General features: G+C 42.5%; 1 protein-coding gene across 2 annotated transcripts; it reads left to right on the top strand.

The window, feature by feature from the left end:
* ccdc187 (coiled-coil domain containing 187) lies at positions 1-20814 on the top strand. 2 transcript variants are annotated; one of them, XM_027017455.2, is made up of 12 exons: positions 1-193; positions 868-1005; positions 6691-6753; positions 9096-9225; positions 9937-10027; positions 13562-13640; positions 16642-16757; positions 17012-17089; positions 17175-17303; positions 17880-17968; positions 18039-18127; positions 18209-20814. In XM_027017455.2, exons 2-12 carry the CDS (start codon positions 957-959, stop codon positions 18319-18321), a joined length of 1026 nt encoding a protein of 341 aa, XP_026873256.1. In that variant the 5' UTR covers positions 1-193; positions 868-956; the 3' UTR covers positions 18322-20814. The 2 variants fall into 2 exon arrangements, with proteins under 2 accessions (XP_026873256.1, XP_026873257.1); XM_027017456.2 differs by lacking the exon at positions 1-193 and adding an exon at positions 241-453.
* Positions 20815-20873: the final 59 nt, after the last annotated feature.

The following is a 20873-nucleotide window of genomic DNA, read 5'->3' as shown; positions in this document are numbered from 1 at the left end:
GCGCGTCCACCTGAGTGTAGCTGGCGTGCGGCTGTCGCTGCCTGGTTTTTGCACACCTGGATAAACGTAGCAAACTAACTTGAATGCGGAATTCTAACGTCCAAGCAACGTGCCGATTCAACAAGCAGAACTTGTATTCCAGCACTTCGGCAGTATCTTCCACGTTAACGCTACAGCAGGCAGCTGGATTCAGGTAAGAAACATTATTTTGTATGGAAAGGTCACCTGAGTTGAGTCACGAGTACAGAGCGAGTAATTGTTCAAAGGGAAATAAGTGTGTATCCAAGAGAGCTGGTGTTGTGGACTTGGGAATGCCGAATGTCCAAGAGAGCTGGTGTTGTGCTGTGTAGTTGTGGACTTGGGAATGCCGAATGTCCAAGAGAGCTGGTGTTGTGCTGTGTAGTTGTGGACTTGGGAATGCGGAATTCCCTGCTCGTGTCGCACAGTACAGAGGTTTGTTTTGGCAGTTGGTTTGATGCTCACTTGACTTATCTTTTCACGGAATATATTTAGCTAGCTTAATTCAAATGCTGGTCTTACTTTTTTGTATGGTATTTTTATTTTAAATTTGGTATAATTTAATGTCAATAAAACTCTAAAATGTTTTGTTTCCACCAGTTGGCCAGTTCGATATTGTCACTATCGAATCAACGAAGTCATTTTAAATGCTTAATATAAACACACTGTACATTTTTTAAATTCTAAAATCCCTTCAGTTTTAAATCAGCTGCTGTTTCAATAATTGAATTTTGTCAAAAGACATATTTCATAAAAAGCGAAACATCTCATGTGAGTTATAACTCATAATTTGCAGCAGGGTTTTGTGCATTTCCAGCGTAGATCTATTCTCTCTCCTTTGTTTTCCAGCGTGGCCTTTGCCGTCACAGTGCCGGGTTTTCTCCTGATCCGCCTGGACAGCCTTTCTGCAGGTTGCTGCGCTGCGCCCATGAGGAGTCATGGCAGAGCTGGACATTGATCAGTCAAACCTTCCCAGCGTTCAGGAGGGTAAGATTACTCTGTGTGTCTTCGATAAGACGGCGAGCAGTCCCACTTCTGATACTCGTGGACTGTGTCTGTTACTCACTCTTATACCTCAGATTCAGACTTTAGATCCACTTTCCAATATCCCGCTCATCACTCCGCTCCCAGCTGTCGGGCACCATGGCGTGTGTGTGCACGTGCATGTGCGTGATAACCGTGTGCAGTTTGATGAATGTTCCAGGTGCCGTCTCGCACACTCGGGAGATGGATTCCTTCTTTGAAGCCTCCCGAACTTGCATGTTGAATTCCCTTTTATCTCCTTGCCAGTGAGTGAGCTCAGAGTGAAATGAAAGATGGTTTCCCTTTTCCGCTACCCCTTCCACAGACAATGAGCTGGGGTTGAGGTTAGGCTTCGGGAACTCACATTTTTAGTATTAAACAAGCACAGCACAGCCCAGTCCAGGCAGCAACACCCCCAGCATTCTGCAGTCCGTCACTGTTAACTGATGTTCACACTGGTACACTGATGCGCTGGGTTTACACAGTTGGCGCATTGTTTTCCACTCTAGTCTTATCAGTTGGTGTTCCTCTGGTGGCTCCTGCGATATAGAGAGATGTATGTGTGTATGGTGGATTTTGGTCTCCTGAGGAAAACCAGCCCTCTTCCTCCTGCCCTCTGACCCACACCCCCCTACCACCCCACTCCCCCTGCCGCATATCTCGTATGCTGAGACGGCTCTGGCCAGACAGATATTTATATACGGCTTCTGGGGCTGTCAAGACCATTGTTCGCATTAAACTGGGCAGGGGGCTGGGGTCCGAGTGGGGGGAGCAGGGATTTGGCCTAAAATATGTGACTCTCCCCCCCCCCTTTCCAGTCAGTCAGCCAGGTGGCTGTTTAAATGTCTGGAGGATAGATTAATTGAGCTGCCACCAACAGCTTACATACTGTCTTTGACTCTCCTAGGGTGTGGGAGAACGATGAGTGTTTGCTTGTTTTTTGTTCCTAGTTGCTAGAGAACTGTAGTGCAATAAAGAAATTTGGCATTTTTTTAATGATCTTTTGTGGCTATGTCCTATGGTTATGAATTCGGGCTTTGCAGAGTTTCCAGAACAGCTGCAGTGTGTGTGTGTGTTTGTTTGTTTGTTTTTTAAAATAAACCAGTTCTACAACCAATGGAATTTTTAAGCTTAAACAAATGGGCTGGCACTGTTATGGTATTGCTGCTTAAATGCTCCCTGTCTGATTAATAAAGTATACTCTTTGCTCTTAATGCAAGTTAGGAAATGGGGAAACTCACTAACTATTGTCTTTCTTTTTCATGATTATTGTTTCATTCCATGTATGTTTTCGAGTGCTTTCTCAGTGGTGTCTGTGTCTGTGTCTGTCATTGCGCACTGAACCTCTGTGAAAACAAGTTTGTCAACTAATGTGCCCCACCCTCTACTTCTGCCAATCCCTGAGGCATGTCATTTAGACCTGTAAGATGCGCTGCAATCATGCTAGCCTTGCAGACTATCCAGCTGAATGGCATCTAACCAGCCGGTGGATGGTACTGTTAATAAGGTTATATTAACAGCACAGAAAGCCGTAAAGGGGGCCCTCTAAGTTATCAGCTTCCTATATGCTGACAGAGCTTTTCTTATGGCCTGCAGTCATGTGAGTAATCTCACATAGCTGTAATCTGAGAATTTAGTTGGTTAAATTGTGGTTATTTCTGTACGAACATGTGGCGTTCTTTTGTTCCTCTTTCCAGTTGTGTGACTGCAGGCGTGCTATCCCATCCCTGCTCACATGATGATATGATGAGGCATGCCTGGCCTGACCTGTTGCCTCTACCCAGTCACGCAGCTGGGTGAGCCCAGAGAGCCAGTGCCAGTGTGGGGCTGCAGCCTCAGACATCCCCCACTACCTTAGTCATATCAGTTACTGTCTGCCAGTACTTCTTGCCAAGTTTGAGAAAATATTGTCTAGAGATAAAGCATTGTCTTTCTCACAGAAAAAAAGAAGTGTAGCCACAACTAGCCCATACACATGGCATGAGAAATGTGTGATGCAGTACATTCCAGGGTGCCGTCCACAGAGAGCTTGTGATACCAGGCAGTGGTGTAGGTTTCATTTCAACTTTGGCGGTGGGGGGGGGGCACCACCCAACTTAAAGCATATGAGTAGTGTGAGCAGGAATTATTGCAGACTACACCAGGTGTATAACAGGCAGCAGGCATATTGTATTTTGTTTCGGACCCAGTCTAAAGTGCCATATGGTACTCTTCATTATAAACTTTCATGTCCAAATTTGAAAGGAATGTAGTGGATGGATTGATGTGAGACTTGAGTGCATGATTAAGGTAAATGCCTGTAGAATGTCTGTATAACACTGATCAGTATTATACTGTCTGTCTGTAACAGGGTTTCCTCTACCACGTGGCTGTTGGCACCAGTGCTGGAAAGGTTTCCGCGTTTACTGTCGTACGGGCAGACGGGTGTGTGTGCTGATGGAAACGGTGTTGGTGGCTGGACATGTAAAGTAATATGGGGTATTATCGTGTTTAGTGGGAGGGATAAGGTCCATACTGGATCTGTCTTACCGGACTGGTCTTTGTCTGCCTTCAAGGCGAATTCCGCAGATGGGTTAGGCTGTGGCTGTCATGATTACGAATAAAGGGCTTATAGGGTCAATCCAAATAGATTATATGTCTGGGACTCTGTATTATAGAAAGAATTTCTACCAACTGCATGAGTCAGAGGTCATGTTGGAGCCAGTATGTGTCTAGTAGAGTGGTATAGCCAAGTCCCGAGAAGCACGGCATTGAAAGTGATAACAGAAATCCTTCCACCAAGCTTGGGTGACGCAGGGTGACGATGCAGTTATCTGCCATCCAACTTTTATTAAAGATCAGTTAAATTCCCACTTAATGTCTGAAATACAATTAAATTATTTATTTATTTGTTTATTTATTTATTTTTTTTTTTTACTTTGTCATATACACATTTTCCAAGTACATGTTTATAATTATAAGTTGCCTTGGTGCAGATTGTATGTAAATGGACTTTCTTTTTCCTGTTTTGCTTCTCTTCAGCATAGTGTACTCAAAATATGCTCATTTATACTTGTATTGCGTGAACCACATAGGAAACGCAGCAATTTTTAGACATGATGTACATTTTAAATGATCTACTCTATTGTTTCTTGGGCAGCTGTGTCATTGCAGTGTGTTCTTCAGGACGTGACTATAGGTGTGTCAAATGTGTACTATAGAAAGAGAAGAAGACAATAGCATGAGTTCAGATGGTTTAGCAAACCATTTGTAATCATCAAGAACAAAAGACCCAGAACATTTTTGCTAAAGGATATGTTTACAAAAATATGTATTGTTTTAGGAGCAAAATCTTAAGAAGGGATGAAAAGGGCATTGACCTGTACAAAAGTGATGGAACAAAGACACTATGGGAGGGGTGAGAAAAATAACTGCTCAGCATCTGATGCAAAAGCCTCCAAAACAATCTAGAACTAAAACTGACTGCATTAAAGGCCACAGAACATCACAGACGGAACTATCCTTACCCAATGTAAGATTTTTTTTGTTTTAATACACAGTGCAATATTTACAAGAAACATAGGAAAAAACAAAGACAATCTGCAGTGCCTATTTGGAATTACCCAACATGGATAATTACAGCACTAGAATACCATAATCACAGTTTCATTTAAAATCCATTGTGGAAAAACTGTCCCAGGAGTGGTTTGTACACTGGAGAGACAGAGACCCTAACTGCAGAGCCAGCACTGGACTAGAGACAGAGATCCTAACTGCTGTCTTGATTACAGGGTGTGTGCTCTTCCCCACACGGCCTCCCCAGCTCCAACATGTGTTAAATCAACAACTCTTAAGCTTCTCCCTGTCTGGGTTTAGAAGGGCATAGAGGAACAGCAGTCCCGCGGGTTAAATGTGTCTGTCTGAGGACAGTTCATGAGCATAGCGTCCATTTATTTATTTTTTGTAAAAGTGTATGTTTTAGGAGTGATGCAAAGGTTTCCTCACACTGTACAGTAAGGCCTGCAGACTTTCCTACCAAGATCACAACAGAGCATCATACGTGCTGTGTATTATGTTGGTGGGGGTCGCTAGCTGTTCCTAGCTGACCTCTACAATTCGTGTGTTTTGGTGCTCACGTCTATGAAGAGCATGACATCACATCTTGCATTCTTCTGGATGCAGACTGTACAATGGCTGTGGATTTGCAGACCTCTAAATTACACCTCTAAAAGTCTTTTAATCTGTTCAAGACGTTACCCGTCTATGGTTTGCTGGATTTTCTGACTTGCGCGCAAGTGCTTTTATGCAAGTTAGGGCTGGAGTGAGCATCACAGATTGCTGGTACATGTAATGCTTTCCTGTATTGCACTTCTGTTCAGAGAGATACTTCTGCCTCATAGGTCATAAGTGATCATTTATTAGGATATAATGCCTCTTAAACAGTCCATGTTCAGTGCCTATCTGCAGTTGAGGCTTTAGTTTGCAGAGTGGCTTAACTGGTCGTCTTGAGCTTGGCCCACAGTGCAATTCTTCACCAGTAAGGCCAGTCTTAACAACAGTTTGTATCTCTGCAGCTTCGCACACTGTCATGTAATACTGTTCTTTTACTCAGTATTGACTCATTAAGTGTACATTTGAAAACTTGCTTTAAGGTTTATGGTTGTCTTATTTGTTGACTATGCATGGCAGTCTATGGAAAGAGGTTTATTTCTGGGAGCTATTTACAAATGGAGGATTTGTGCAGATAAACACTATCTACAGAGCAAGTTCTACCGGCTTACACATGATCATTTTAATTGTGGTTGTGTGTACTTTAGTTGTTTTGGTGGTGGTGGGTTTTATTGCCAAACTACATATATTTTTGTTCATAAAGCATTAAAAATTAAAGACCTTTCTAAGAGGGGAATTATTAGAATTGTGCAAGATATAGAACGCCTCACCTAAAGGGTTCTGGTATTTATATTCTAACGTGCTTTCGATTGCATGCTACCACTAAACTCTGTGCACCTATATGCTTTGCATTAACTAAACTCCTATGAACCAAAATTATGGTAACTGCAGTTTTAGTTTGGTGCTCTGAAATTTGATAGGTGAAAGTAGTTTGCAAATTTTTCAGCTGTCCCAGCACTAATGATGGAGAGCAGCGTAAAAAGCTGTTTCTCTCCCTTCTCTTCCTTTACAGGGTGGAAAACATGAAACCTTCAAATCCATAAACAAAGCGGTGATGGTGTTTATTTGAATTCAGTTTGTTTAAGGCCGCATTAATCCTGGTTCTTAAAATTGTATACCCTTTGTGGTTTAACTTGGTAAAATAGTTTACAGTTTTTGTCTGTATCAAAGGTCATTGAAACAACTGTCATACAAGTGTCCCAGAATGCTGCTGCATACAGATTTTTCAGTCTCTGAAATTCCACTCCTGACTCATGGAGGCGTATGTCCGATCCCACGGTCCTGGTGCGTTCGGTCTAGGCCTCTCCGGCGCGAGGGACACACAACAGCTGGTGAGATGCTCTGTGTCTCTGGTCACCTCCATCTCCTGCTCGGTTCAGCCTCATAACTTCTCACGTCACGCGGTGCTGCTCTCCTCCTCCACAGGTGTCTTCCTGTCGCAAACTTCGGCTCCCTGGGCCGCTGCTATTGTAATGAGTTGTGTGTTTTGTGTTCCCACAGTGTGCCAGTGTTTCGCAGTGCTAGAGGACGGAGCATTAGCCCATAATTTGCAGGAGCAGGAAAGTAAGGCCTGTGACACTCTCACTCCACTTGCTTCATCTCTCCAGTTGTACCCATGATGCAGTGCTTTACATACAAAAACACAATCCATTGGATCTGGCAAACATCTTCACTAGGTAGTTGGCCATCTTTTCTTATCTCCTGTCACAGAATAGTGTGATAGTGTAATTCTTGCCCTATCCTTCTTAGCATTGACATAATTGTTATTGCTAATATGGCTGTTGTGATTCTTTGAAAAGCCTTTGAAGTCCTTTGAGGATAAAAGCTTAAAGCTAGAATGAGTTTGGATCTTTGGGATGCTTTTGCACAGTTGAACTGAGCTTCTGTGACAGCAGAGCCCAGCGAATTTACAGCTTACAAATTACTAAAGGAGTCTAAAGACTAAAAGTACTTCCTGTCCTTTCATTTTCTGTGGTCCTTCAGTGATTACTCACTAAGATCACTTGTATATAGGCATTGCTGAGATTCTGCCTTCAGGCTACAGCATGCATTCAGTCGTTTAATACTGATATGTAGGTCTATTCATACTCTCCATCATTCTTAAGTCATTTTGTGAAATTATCTTTAGAAAGTGTAACCATAAAATAGCTTTATAATGTGTTTTGTTTTGGGGTTTTTTAAATATAAATGTGTATTGTAATAAAACTGAAATGGAAATAAAGTTTTTATATATATATATATATATATATATATTTTATTTATATATATATATATATATATATATATATATATATATATATATATATATATATATATATAAACTTATTAATATATTCAAATATACATTTATCTATTTCTTTATTTATTTTCTTGTCAAAAGAGCCATAATATAAATACCATAATAAACTAAGCTGTATTCTGTATTTCTAATTTATCTTTATATATCACCTTCTGTATATGTAGCATCTTTCAGACCTGTAAAATGCAACATTAGCTTTTTACATATAAAATAAACTATATTATAAACACCATTTCTAAGTAGAAGGAAATAAAATAATTGAATTAATAAATGAGCCTAATTTAGGCTTTTTTAACCTCTAATAGTGTAAAAGGTAATTCAGGTAAGTGATGTGACTCAAATATTATTAACTAATGTTCTATATCAACTATTACGTAACATATGTATGCTTTGCCTTAACCTACACTGCCTGGCCAAAAAAAAGGTCAGAACCTGGAATTAACTAAGCAAATAGGTAAGAGCCTCCCATTGGATAATTACTGAATGGCTGATTGTTTCAACTGGCAACAAGTTATTTAACCCTAACTGATGCAGTGAGTAGCTTCTCATTTGTTAAACAACCATGTCGAAAGACACATCCTGTGGTCATGGAAAAGATGTTAATCTGTTTCAGAAGGGTCAAATTATTGGCATGCATCAAGCAGAGAAAACATCTAAGTAGATTGCTGAAACTACTAAAATCAGGTTAAGAACTGTCCAACGCATCATTAAAAACTGGAAGGACAGTGGGGAAACATCATCTTCGAGGAAGGAATGTGATCAGAAAAACATATTGAATGATTGTGATCGGCAATCACTTAAACATGTGATTGAAATCAAATCGTAGAAAAACAACAGTAGAACTCAGGGATATGTTTTATAGTGAAAGTACGAGCATTTCCACACACACAATGCAAAGGAACCTCAAGGGATTGGGACTAAACAGCTGTGTAGCCTTAAGAAAACCACTTGTCAGTGAGGGTAGCCAGTAAAACAGCTTCTATTTGCTACGGAACATAAAGATTGGACTCTGGAGCAATGGAAGGTGGTCATGTGGTCTGATGAGTCCAGATTTACCCTGTTCCAGAGTGATGGGCGCGTCAGGGTCAGAAGAGAGGCGGCTGAAGTGATGCACCCATCATGCCTAGTGCCTACCGTACAAACCTGTGGGGGCAGTGCTATGATCTGGGGTTGCTGCGGTTGGTCAGGTCTCGGTTCAGCAACGTTATGTGCCCAAAGAATGAGGTCAGCTGACTACCAGAATATACTGAACAACCAGGTTATTCCATCAATGGATTATTTTTTTTTTTCCTCCCTGATGGCACGGGCATATTCCCTGCCGGGGGTATTAATGCTCTGGACAGAAATAAATGTTGTGACATTGCAGAAGCTTGTGTGGCACAGCGAATGCGTGCCGTAATCAAAGCTAAAGGCTTTTTCAAAGCTAAACTAAATGTTAGTGTGTGTGATCGATTTTTTTTTTTTTTTTTTTTTTTTTTTTTTTTTTGGCCAGGCAGTGTATATATGTTAAATAAACATTATTAGGACATACAATCATATATAAAGTTGTTTTTGACTGTGCCTAACCAGTGCTGTGATTGGTAACATTACCTAATCTGTGTTCCAGTTGAGCAGTACTACAGCTCAAATGTGCAGAGAAATCAGCTGGTTCAGAATGACCTTCGGGTGGCCAAGATGTTGCAGGACGAAGAGCAGCAAAGATCTTACAGGCGCCATCGCCAGGCTGACCAGCAACTGTGAGGATTCACTCACTCCTGCTTCCTGTGCTAAATTCCCTAAGGAAGGGATGGGCCATTCCATTTTAAGCATTCTTGTGTGGACTTAATCAGTGGATGTGAATGCAAATGTACCCTTTTAACACTTTTTTTTATATACCTGATGCTTAAATTTGGACAAAACTAAGTTCTAGCAACGATTGAAGATCATGGCTGTAAACAAAAAACAGAATAAGATCAGAATAAACAGGGTACTGCAAGTTCTTTATGGTTAATCTTTATGGTTGACAGGTGTATTGAAATATTAAATAATATATGATGGAAACTAAACTGCCTTAGGCTTTAGTATTATCAATTGCTATCAGATCAGCAAAACACTTCATTACTGTATTGAACTGCTTTGGCTAAAATAATGTAAATAAAGGAACTTTGGCTGTTAATGTACTAATATGTATTTTTCTGTGAAATCAAAGAAATTAAACTTCTCTTTATCTTCAAACGTAGTATCACCAAGATTGTGTATGTGCATGCAAAGTTAAGCCTGTTCCATGTCAAAATCACACAATGTTACGCTACGTTTTCAATTTCCTGAAATTAGTCAACACAGGGACTGGCATAGATATGAATGTGATTTAAAATCTAATTTAAAAGGAATAAGTCTGGTTCAGGAATAAGTGCATATTCTGCCCCCTTCGTGTGTGAACCTGAGCTGTTTTTGTTTCTTTTCCTCAGAGAAGAGCAGGACTCTGAGTATGCCCGTAGGATACAGGACGACATCCAGCGATGTGCAGAAGAAACTCGCAGGAGAGATGATGATGATGAGGTATGGTACTATGGCCTTTCCTGTGTATTTGTACTTCACGTTCTCCAGAAAGGCCTTGCCCAGTTATTCATTTACACACGTAAAGGACCACATGGGCCTGCCGTTAACGTGAATCGGGTAGCTGCGTCATGCAGCCAGCCAGAATCCTGTGCTTGTGTAGTTTGAGTGCTGGCAAGTCATCTGAGACCAGAACTACCTCTAAGAGCAGGTCATACAGTTACTGCAGTACCAGTACCACTGCAGTACCTGTACCACTCATCACCGTGTGTGTGTGTGTGTGTGTGTGTGTGTGTGTGTGTGTGTGTGTGTGTGTGTGTGTGTGTGTGTGTGTCTCCACCCTACTGTCAAATACATAAATGTATACAGAAAAAAGAATGGATGGAAAAATCGATTAACTATATTGTGGTCCTTCTTTTCCATGTGTAATGTCCAGCACTTTATTGGCAAATATATTTGAATTATGTATTTTATTGGATAGCGGTAGGGTTTTAAAATGCATATTGCAAGCTCAGCAGATCATGCTTTTTCTCATTCTCTTTTTTTCTCTTTGTAGATGTTTTAGTCATAGAAAAGCATGTTTTATTTATTTTGTTGTTCTGTGGTTTTTGTGGGATATTACTGCCACCAGCTGGACTGGAGGACAGGCAGCATATAGCCCCGTCTCATGTGGTGTTCCTTTGACTATCAGTCAAGTTATTTATTTTCCTGCCATTGTGGTTTTAGTCATAGGACTCTTTCCAAAATACTTTTTTCCAGTGGACCATAAAAGCAGATATTATTTTTTTCTTGTCATCTCTTAATTTCTTCATTCAAATGATTGAGTTTCAAGCTTCTGTGAGCAAAAGAACCTTTTTTTTTTTTCTGGTCGTGTGAAGCCATTAAAGGTCTGTGGTTGTTGACATGGAGATTTGAGTGCAAGTTGTTTGGGGAGTTTCTTGGGCAGGAGTGGGCTGGCACGGCTCACTGGTTCCTCCGTCATCAGCTGTCTCAGAGAACTGTAGAGTTTTCAGAGATTTGGTGGTTTTAAAATTTTAATATGGATGAATGATTTTGATCATTCTAAACTGGCTCAGTCTCCGCTCTTTACTAATGTTGTAGTGTAAAGATGTGATTTGAAAATGACACACTTATGGATTCACAGCAGTTTTATGGGACTGTTTGTGTCTAATGAAAATACTTGCTGATGATGGACCTCCTTATGGCAGGTAGAGTTATTCCGCTACATGAATTATAGACACTTACACCCCTGCTGAATTTTCCTAATTAAAGCTCTTGCGCCTCTTAAATACCACGTCCCTGTGCAGCTCCTCTGCCTGCTGTCCTTTCAGGCTGTCCCTTGAGCAGGCAACATTGCCATTTCAGCATATAATGCTCCTCATGCCTGGTTAATTGTTTAAAACATTAAACCTCTGAGGTTGGCCTGGCTTCTGACGAGTAAGACCCCTTGATTCCATGCCTGTCCCCTTTGCAGGGTAAAGACTGTGCTTCTTTAAGGTCATCTCCCTCGGTGGACTATCCCATGATCAGTACGTTCCTGATGGGCGCTTTTTGTATAAGGGTTAGGCAAATTTGCGGTAAAGCTTCAAAGCACAGATTAAATGTTTTTGTTTTGTTTGTTTATATAGAAGTTGAGCAGTCCTGCTCTCTGCCTGTGTTTCATCACGTCAGGCCAAACAAGTCCAGGCCAGGCTCCCTGAAGTGAGGCCAGCCTTGTTCAGGAAGCACAGCAGAGCAGCCATGTGCATGGTGTCCTCTTAGTCTGGCTCCCAGAGACCACCCAGGCATGCTGCTGCTTACTCTCTGCTTATATAAAAGAAATCTAATAATTTTGCCTGGCAGTATAAGTTCATTTCTGTCTTTGATCTTATTGCATATAGTGGTTGTCTATAGCTTCATTCTATAAGCTATGGAAGAATAGGGGTTCAGTGTATTTTTAACACGTGTTGGGACCTGATCCCACAAGTAAAAATAATGGTTATCTGTGTTCTCACTTTATGGATACAGAGCCTGGCCACATTTAGTCCCTCCTGATTTAAAGGTCTCGGCAGAATGTCTGCCGTGCTGTTTCTTTCAGATGTTATACTGACATCTGGTGGACATGTAATATATTGTAACTCGGTGTTTCCTGGACGATGTGCAGTTGTTTTTGTTATGGGATCACATTTTGACTCGTTGTGAAAGTACAAAATAAAGGTTTTCAGAAAAGAACATTTACAATTGATTCCAGTTTGAAGTAAGATAAGAGACTTTATTATCCTGAAGGAAATCGTCTGTCTTGGATACGTTCAGTACACATCTCAGCTGTACACTGAGGTTGCCAAACATACTGCCGGATGCTCTCAGCAGTACGTGATAAAAGAGAAGCAACCCTTTATGGTTGAGCCCAAAAGCCCTGGGCCTGTGAAGCTGTAGCTACTGTTGTACCCTAGTGCAGACAGTTTTCCATGAGCGCCCCATGTCACTTTGATGTCAGTGTGTATGCCCAGGAATCTGTAGGAACCGACCTGGGCTACGCTTTGGTCATGGATAACCACTGATAAGTGGTCTCCAATAGATCTGGTCATCTGCTCTTTTTTTGAGAAAGTTCTGGAGCTCGTGTTTGTATCCAGCCGTGTGTGTGAAGTAGGTTTCTCTTCTCGTACTTCTGCGTAACCTTTTGGCATCTTTCCTCCTCATGTCAAGCTCTGTCGTGTACTTAATAGCAATCACCTCTACACAGCAACAGTCTTTCCTCTGATTCCCAGAAAGTCGCATAGCAAAAGTGTTTTGTAAAAGTGCTTTATTTTAGGTTATTTTTCATTTTTGGTGAGAATTTTTACTGTAAAAGACTAATGGAAAGTCTGAGGGGAAAGTCCTACCTATTCAGCTCATTCTTTCACCTCCCCCGTGCGATGCCCATTGTGGTGGTGTGTGGCGCTTTCTACGCAGCCATTAGTGTCTCTCTGAAGCCTCAGCTAGGTGGGCTAGAAAAGGCCTCGACCCTCTCGTACCTCACTGTGGAAATTCCACTGCTGACGTCTCCTGCAACTTTCAGTCTAATGTGTGTGTGTGTGTGTGGGGTGGGGGGGGGTGGGGGTGAGAAATGTGGCATCTCTGTGTGGGCGAGTAGTGTATATTTTATACAGTAGCAAAACCACAGAACTGCTGTTACGGCAGTTTTGTTTTTAAGACCTCAGAGCACTATCTTGAAATGGCGATTTAAGGTCACATACGCTGCGGTCGCTGTGTAGCTTGGGCGGGTTGTAGCGTCACCCTTTTGCTAATCTTTTAGTCTGCAGAGTTGCCTCTGACTGTTTCATCTTCACATTCACAAATTTGGTTATCGCATATTATACCACGAAGAAAACTGACGAAAATGATGCAACGTAATAGACAACAATAGTAAATAAAGCAATAAACTCAATAAAAACAATGCAATTGAACATAATGGTCCTTTTCAACTTGTTTATATATTCATATATGAGTACACATTAATCAGAAAGTGGTTTATTCTGTCATTATTGCAAAAGATGTACTTTTTTGTTTTTAAAACAGGAAATGGCTAAACAAATCCAGGAAGAGGAAGAGCTTCATGACAGACAGTTGAATGAGTCCCACACGGCATATGGCCAAGGTAACTGCTGTGGTTTTATTTACTCCTCTTCTGCATTGTGTTATGGGATGGCATGTGTTCTCTTTCCTAATCGTCCTACTGGCCGTGCAGTGTTTCCATATTTGATCTGACTGTGCTAAGGTGTGAGTGTGTGTGTGTGTGTGTGTGTGTGTGTGTGTCCTAAACACACACAGTTTTCAAACCTCTCCTGTAGATGGCTTATTCCTCTCTCCCATTCACAAGCTCTACTGTAAACCGAAACTGCAGCCTATGAGAAACTCATGTCAATGAAGTTGTAATTGAGTCCTCTGTGTGAACGTCACCTGCGCTTCAGGAACTGCTGAAAGTTTCATTTAGGAATGTTGATTTTTGTTTCTTTTAAGTGAATTCTTATAACTCTCAGACTCTCATTTATTGAAGCCAAAGACAGAATATTTATTCGCAAAGCTTGAAAGTTTGTGTTTAGTTCTCAATTAAAACTAAAATATATCTTTAATGTTAGTGATGTTAATTTAGAGCCTGTTTTTATTCTTCATTTTACTTAAATTTACTTACATTTTATTTTTGCATCAAACACAGCTCCATATAGTAAACATGGTCTCACATGCAGAGTGAAAACTGAACCTCCCTTGATTATTTTGAGCAGAGTGGTTCAGTATCATTTAATGAATGTTGAGCTTTTTAAGGGTCAACTGTTCACTATTTAATGTCGGTATTTTTTTTATTGGTTTGGGTGATTGTGGAAAAAAAAAAATGCTTGTTTGCTGTCCATATTTTTAACTTCCACAAGCTTTCCATTTCTTTGCTGACCTGCATGATTTGTGTCTTTTCTTCTTTTTCCTTTTTGTTATCCCTGCACAGATTCACTGATTTCTGTCATATGAGTCTTATACTGTGACTCTCTTAGGTTTTGTTGATCCTGGAAAGCGTTTATGCATTCCCTTACATTTTGCTTGTTTGTTTGTTTGTTTGTATTGCATTTCGAAATGTTTATATGATAATTCTGAGAAATTGCTAAGTGGCCATCCTTACTAAATATTAACTGCGTTTTGCCTGGACTGCCAGTTGTACCTGCTTAACCACTAACTTTCCCCTACCCCTACCCTCCTGCCTTGTATTTGCATGTTTTGCTTGGCGAAAGAGAACGCCAACGCCCCACCGCACCCCACTCAGCCTGCACCCCCTCTTATTAGTGAGGAGGAGGAGTCCTTTCACCAGCCTTACCTGCCCTCCCCAAGCACCTCGGACTACGAGGAAGACCACTATGAAAGCAGGAGGCAAGTTCATGAGGACTCCAGGGACCCTGGTGGGTGGAGGCCTCGACCCCCTCCTCCTCGTGAGCTGCCCTCCAGAAGCTTTGAACATCAGGACCGCAGGAGCTCTGGGAGCCAGGTCAACAGGACCGGGCCTTCCGCGGGCGGGTGGGGCGACGTCGTCAGGCTTATAAAGAACGACATGAGTGAGCATGGCTACCTCAGCTGCACTTCGGACGATGAGCTCTTCGAGCCTGTCTATAGGCTGGAGCAGGTCCTGAAAAGGTGCCAGCAGACCCCGGAGCAGAACGGCGAGCGGGTCAAGGGCCTTCGCCGTCACCACAGCGCGTGCCAGGGCCACGGCAGAACGTGGCATGGAGAGCCGGCCAGCAGGGCAGAGAGCTCCAGGGCCTCGGAGGACGGTGGCGGCGGCCGGAGCAACAGGTCTGAGAGCAGGAGGGCGAGTTGCTGTCCCAGGTCCCTGAGCTTCAGGGACTCCAGACCAGGGGACGCACAGAGACGTGTCCACTTCCAGGACGACAGCAGGTGTCGTAACACGTGCGGCGTGAGCCGAAGGGAATCTGAAGGGGGCCATGTTACAAGCCTGGAAAGAGAGGTGTGGAGTCACACCGTGAGTTCTTATCCAATATGGGGTGAAATTGGTCGCAATCAGGCATGCTGCGCCGCTGGCAACGGTGGCCCCTACTGGCGGCAGCTTCAGGGCCTCGAGCAAGGCTGTCCGGCTGGGCGCATCTACCGAGACGTGGACAGGAGAGTGTCGGGGCGTGTGCCCGACAGAACCTGCCGCCATGGAGAGGCCCAGCACTTTGCAAACGCACCCCTACACGAGCCTGGAGTCATGGAGGAGGAGGAGGCGCCAGGGCGGGGCAGGTGGGGAGCAAACAGCTGCAGGGTTCGCGGAGAGCTGAGGCGCCGAGTTCACTCCCTCCGGGAGGAGAGTGTCGGGGAATGGAGGGAAGGCAGAGGTTACCGCGACAACCACGACGGGAGGCATGTTTGGAGCGAGCCCTGGCGGGGTAAGGAGGACGAAAGCTCGAGCACTGAAGATGAGGAGTTGGCCAGGGAGAGGAGGAGGAGGAGGAGGAGAAGGAGGAGGAAGGAGGAGGAGAAACAGGCACGGGTGCTCCCTCAGCGCAGCCTCAGTCTGTGGTGCAGTGGGTGCTCTCCTAGAGCAGGTAACCAAGTCCTCCTTCCACCCGCTGATCTGTGGTTGAGACCATGGTCTAGGTTGTACTCTCTCCATTCCACATTCCTCATTCCTCTCGATCATCTCCAGTCAACTCCGTCCGGTGATTTTGCTCATGTGTCCCTCTGGATGTTTTGTGGGTGGTCCTTGACTTTCTTGTTTCATTGATTTGCATTACCATGAATTGGACCCTCTACTTGGGGACATTTTTATCTTTTATCTTTTTTCTTCTCTACCTGGACAGCGACTTCCTTTCCTTCACAGATTATACAGATCTACGGTCCTCATTCCTCTGTGATCTCGATGCTTATTCTTCTTATTTTTGTCTAATATTTTGGTGATAAATTTTTCATTTCTCTCTTTGACTTATAACATCTCGCAATGTCTTTGCTTTCGTTAGTTTAAAGTTGCAGCTGAGGCATATTTTGATAGGACTACATGCAGAATCCATGCCCCAAGCTTGCTGCTTGTTAACTCCAGCTGCAGCAGGCGATGGTGTGCTGGGGCATGTCCGCTGGCCGGGGACACGCCCCTACTCACCCGGCCTGGCCGTCTCCCACAGGGCATGGGTTGCAGAAAGCCAGAGCCTCACTGGACTTGGGTGAGCTGAAGCAGGTTCTGATGGATGAGGAGCTGGCCCGCAGGCTACAAGCAGAAGAGGAAGAATTGATCAGAAGGGTAAGAGACTTGAGGTAGAATGCAGTTACACCAGCTGACATGCAGCTGCTTGTGCTAATGACTCGCCCCCTATGACACACACCTGTAACTGGTATAGTGTATTGGGTAACAGTGCTCCCACTCCTATGCTGACTCCTAACAGTACAATCACCACGATCTGTAACATGATTGAAATTGTAAGTTGCTCTAGATGAGTGTTTGCCAAAAGCATAAAATGTCAAATGAAATGCACCTTTATTTGTTTTCATTCTCAGCATCCTCCATCAGTCTCTCCTTCCCAGATCCGTTACCCAGAAGGAGATTTCGAAGTTGCGCAGGTCGCTCAGGATGAGGTGGGCAAAGCACCGTTTTCCTGGAGCTCAGCTGCTAACCATCGGCACACTGCGCCCTTTACTCATCAGTGCAGTGTCATTTCAGGAACTCGCACACTATATGCAGAAGCAAGAGATGCAGGCTAACCGAGAGTCTCGAGACCTGGACGGTGGCAGGTGGCAAGAGGGAAGCATGACTGATGTGTATGATGAGGGAGTTGATTTTGAAAGACAGGTACCACTGCCCTTCCATAGCGACTAGTGCGTTCAGACAGCACTGTGATGTGTATCAGGCCTTCCACAGAATTCAGTCCACTCAACTTGTCAAGTTCTTGGAATTACTCATTCAAAGGAAAGAGTCATGACTTGACATTTTAAAGAGGAAACAGCTTGGTATATGCCTGATGACAATTTCTTTCAAGCCTCCTGAACTGTTTGTTCAACTGGAATGTGCTCTGTCTTGGGCATTTTGTCAGCCTACAGTGCTGAAGAGGCATGGCATGCTGTATGGAAGGGCTTCGTGAGTGTGAAAAATGGCTGCAACCAGTTTATTCATGGTTAACTTAACTTAAACTTTCCATTTCAGACCAGCCAATGAAACTTGCAGGTTTTATTGAACTGACCTGGTTCTGTCTCTGTTCCTAGCTGTTTTGTTTGTTTTTTTTTCATTTTTTCCTCCAAAAGTAGTTGAAGGTGCTTTATTTTAAAAACTGAGAATAGAAATGACTATACTGCAGTCAATGCTACTGTATTCCAAGACAGATGTTTACATACAGTGCTATATAACTCCATACCTTTATGCCAAATGCAGAGAGAGAGGCTGGACTCAGAGGGTCTTAGGATGCCAACGGAGGCTTGCTCCCCAGAATTCCATCCCCCTAGCCCCATCGCCATGGCAACGTAAGTGCCCAACACTTCTAAACTACTTCACCTACAGCTGTAACTCCTTAAACTTGCATTGTTGTTCCAGGCACCAGTTGCAATTCAGGAATGTTGCTGAGGACCTGGATCCAACCTTCCAAAGGAATGAGCATGTGCAAACAGTCCAGAATATGCCTGGTATTCATTCCCCTGGATTATGTGAAAGTTGTCCACTTCTGCATGTTCTCATGTGGTGAATGAGATGTTCTGTGTTTGCAGGACCCTGCCCACTACAAACCCAACCTGCATTTGTACCACCAACCAAGAGGCACAGTGACAAGCCGGGACGTGTGAAGGCCAGTGGGAAAAAGGAGACCTGTAAGCAGCAGTGATGCTGGCCTAGTCGACGTCCACTTGCTGCCTTACCTGTATTAATGCAGAACATGGAAACACAATACACTTATAATCCCTAACAGCATATATGACACGGGAATATGCCAGAGGTCTAAGGGGTTTTCTAGGAATTGGTTCTGTTTTCTCTGGTAGGTGTAGGGTCAGTGAGTTTGCAAGTGAATGTTGCAATCTGCTGTCTATTGGTGAGCAGGTCCCTGTAGTATAATGGGGATGATTCACCAGAACACAAGCTATTTCAGTTTAATTTTCAGGATAATTGTCATCCAGTGTACTTGGTTTTGCATTAGTCATGTTTTGTTTTTCAATGTCAAGTTCCACATTGTGCATCTGGTGCTGACGTTGGGTTGGTGGGGAGTGAGGGGTACCAATGGCACTGAGCCAACTAGTTCTGTTTGGGATCATGTTCTCGTTTTGAGAAAAAAAAAAAAGAAAAAAAAAAGAGGAGTTGTGGTTATCACATCCGGGCACAACAAAATTGTGCTGTTGTGCCCTTGTGTAATTAAAAGGAATTTTCTTGGACCAGTTTTATGAGGTTCTCTGTGCGATTATGTACATGATTTAAGCAACTTTTTTCATTGGCATGTTTGTTTTGTCCTCTATATCTCTGTACATTCTTTAGACAGTGAAATATACAGCTCATATTTCACACTTTTTTTCATGCTTGACCATAAACATAACAAACTGTGCCATCATTGGTGCTAAATTTGCTATTAAAATTTTCCTCTTTCCTTCTGCTCCTGCTTCCTAACAACTGTAGAACATTCTAATGGAAAACTCTCTTCCGAAATAATTCTCAGTTCCTGATCTGTTCCAGCTTTACAACTCATCACCTACAGTACTGGGAGGACTTGCCTATGTTTTGCTTTAAAGTGGGAAAAACCGTGGCTATGGTTAATGTGCTTTGAATTCATGTACATAAAGTATATTTCTTATGCCTTACCACGGTCACAAATATTGTCCACAGCTGTTAGAACTGTTAGAAATGGAGGCTTTCTTATTTACTGGTAATGAACGTGGTTTCTAGAGAGGGAAGGGGAATGCTGTTTGCCTGCTTTCATGTCCTCTTTTTCTAAAGAATATACAGCATCTTCAGATCTCCTGGGATCCTCTGGGGTCTGCTAAATGATGTGGCAAGCACTTGGATATTTTGGACAGAAAATAAGATTCTGTTTATCACAAAGAAAACATGAGATGACTGCGGATGTTTAAGGAATAAAAATCTGTTAAACAGGTGTGAATTTATTAGCAAAAAATAGTTTTAATACACTGTTGTTTTTTTTATTTGACCAAGAATGAATATTGCACAATTGTTAGATCATCTCTAAAAGCATATAAACATACTGTATTAAAAAAATATGTATACATATATAACTTTGGGTCAACTTGTGACTGCAACTACACATGGAATGAAGTGTTAACATGAATCATACAAAAGAATGTGAGACACAGTGACTAAACATTTTTTTAAAGCAATTAACCCCCAAGGCACAGAAGATAAAGTACTAAAATTGCCATTTAATGGCATATGAGTCACAACTGTCCTTTAAAACTTGTTTATAGTTCTGTGACTTTACAGTTGGGTATTTGTAAACTCCCTCTGAGTCATCGGAAATACTAAATATTACAAAACTGCTGCGTTTCATATTGTATGGGTGACACGTGCTACTAGTCCCATAGTAGCATTGTTTGCTAAGGATTGGGTAACCCTGACTTCATAACATGAAACAAGGTCAACGTTGAACATATCTGGCTTAAGAGCCCCTTTCATCTCTCATCTCCATGTGGAAGTCCCTTCTGGGGAAATCCTATACAAAAACATGGACATTCTTAACATTTCCCTCTCTTGTTACAGGAATTTTAAACTTCCTTTTATGCTGAACATAAATACCCCACACTAATGCAGCCTAATGTTTTAGTCATGTCCTGCATTTGTGCAGTATGAATCTTGTATTCAAGAGTTATTTGTGGTAAAGATTCCACATTGGTGTTCAGTGAGGTATTGCGTTTCATAAAAAGTACTTGGAGTCACCATCCCAGAAACAGAAGTGATTGAGTGTTTTTGCAAATGAAGTACCAGGAATTTTTCTATTTTACAAATGAACTTTAAAGTTTGGTCATCCTCCCTCTGAGCCAGTTCAAGTGAACCAAACAAGACGTTTTAAAGCAGGAAACCGGGGGAAGCCCACCGGGGTATTTCAGACAGCATGTGGCCTGTAAGTGTGACGCAGTAGACCTTAACACCTACTTTGATACAAAGTGTTGGCAATCGGCCGCTGATATTTTGCACTCCTACCTGGTGAAGAAGTACTGGTGTTTCTGCATGGTCAAGCAGATGTTTGCCGTACACTTTCACGTTCTGTAACATATTCAAAGCGCTGATTCAAATGTTCCATGTAAACAATGCAAGTACTAGCAGAAAGGTTGTCACTTTCTAACAAATTTAATCCCACTTTTTGGAAGACTAAAATAAATAAAATAATCTGCATTTTCATCCTGTAGTCATCTTAAACGTTTTTAGGCCGTGGTACTG

The sequence above is a fragment of the Electrophorus electricus genome, chromosome 24 (genome assembly GCF_013358815.1).
Source record: "Electrophorus electricus isolate fEleEle1 chromosome 24, fEleEle1.pri, whole genome shotgun sequence".
NCBI classification, from domain to species: Eukaryota; Metazoa; Chordata; class Actinopteri; order Gymnotiformes; family Gymnotidae; genus Electrophorus; species Electrophorus electricus.
Note: the sequence above shows the minus strand (reverse complement) of the source record. Positions and strands in the feature narration are given on the sequence as shown.

Excerpts from the sequence above, each read along its gene's own strand:
- ccdc187 (XM_027017455.2), top strand. The coding sequence starts at position 957 with ATGGCAGAGCTGGACATTGATCAGTCAAACCTTCCCAGCGTTCAGGAG. Across the intron at positions 1,006-6,690 it reads CCTTCCCAGCGTTCAGGAGG|TGTGCCAGTGTTTCGCAGTG; the intron begins GTAAGATTACTC and ends GTGTTCCCACAG. Across the intron at positions 17,969-18,038 it reads AGCCCCATCGCCATGGCAAC|GCACCAGTTGCAATTCAGGA; the intron begins GTAAGTGCCCAA and ends TTGTTGTTCCAG.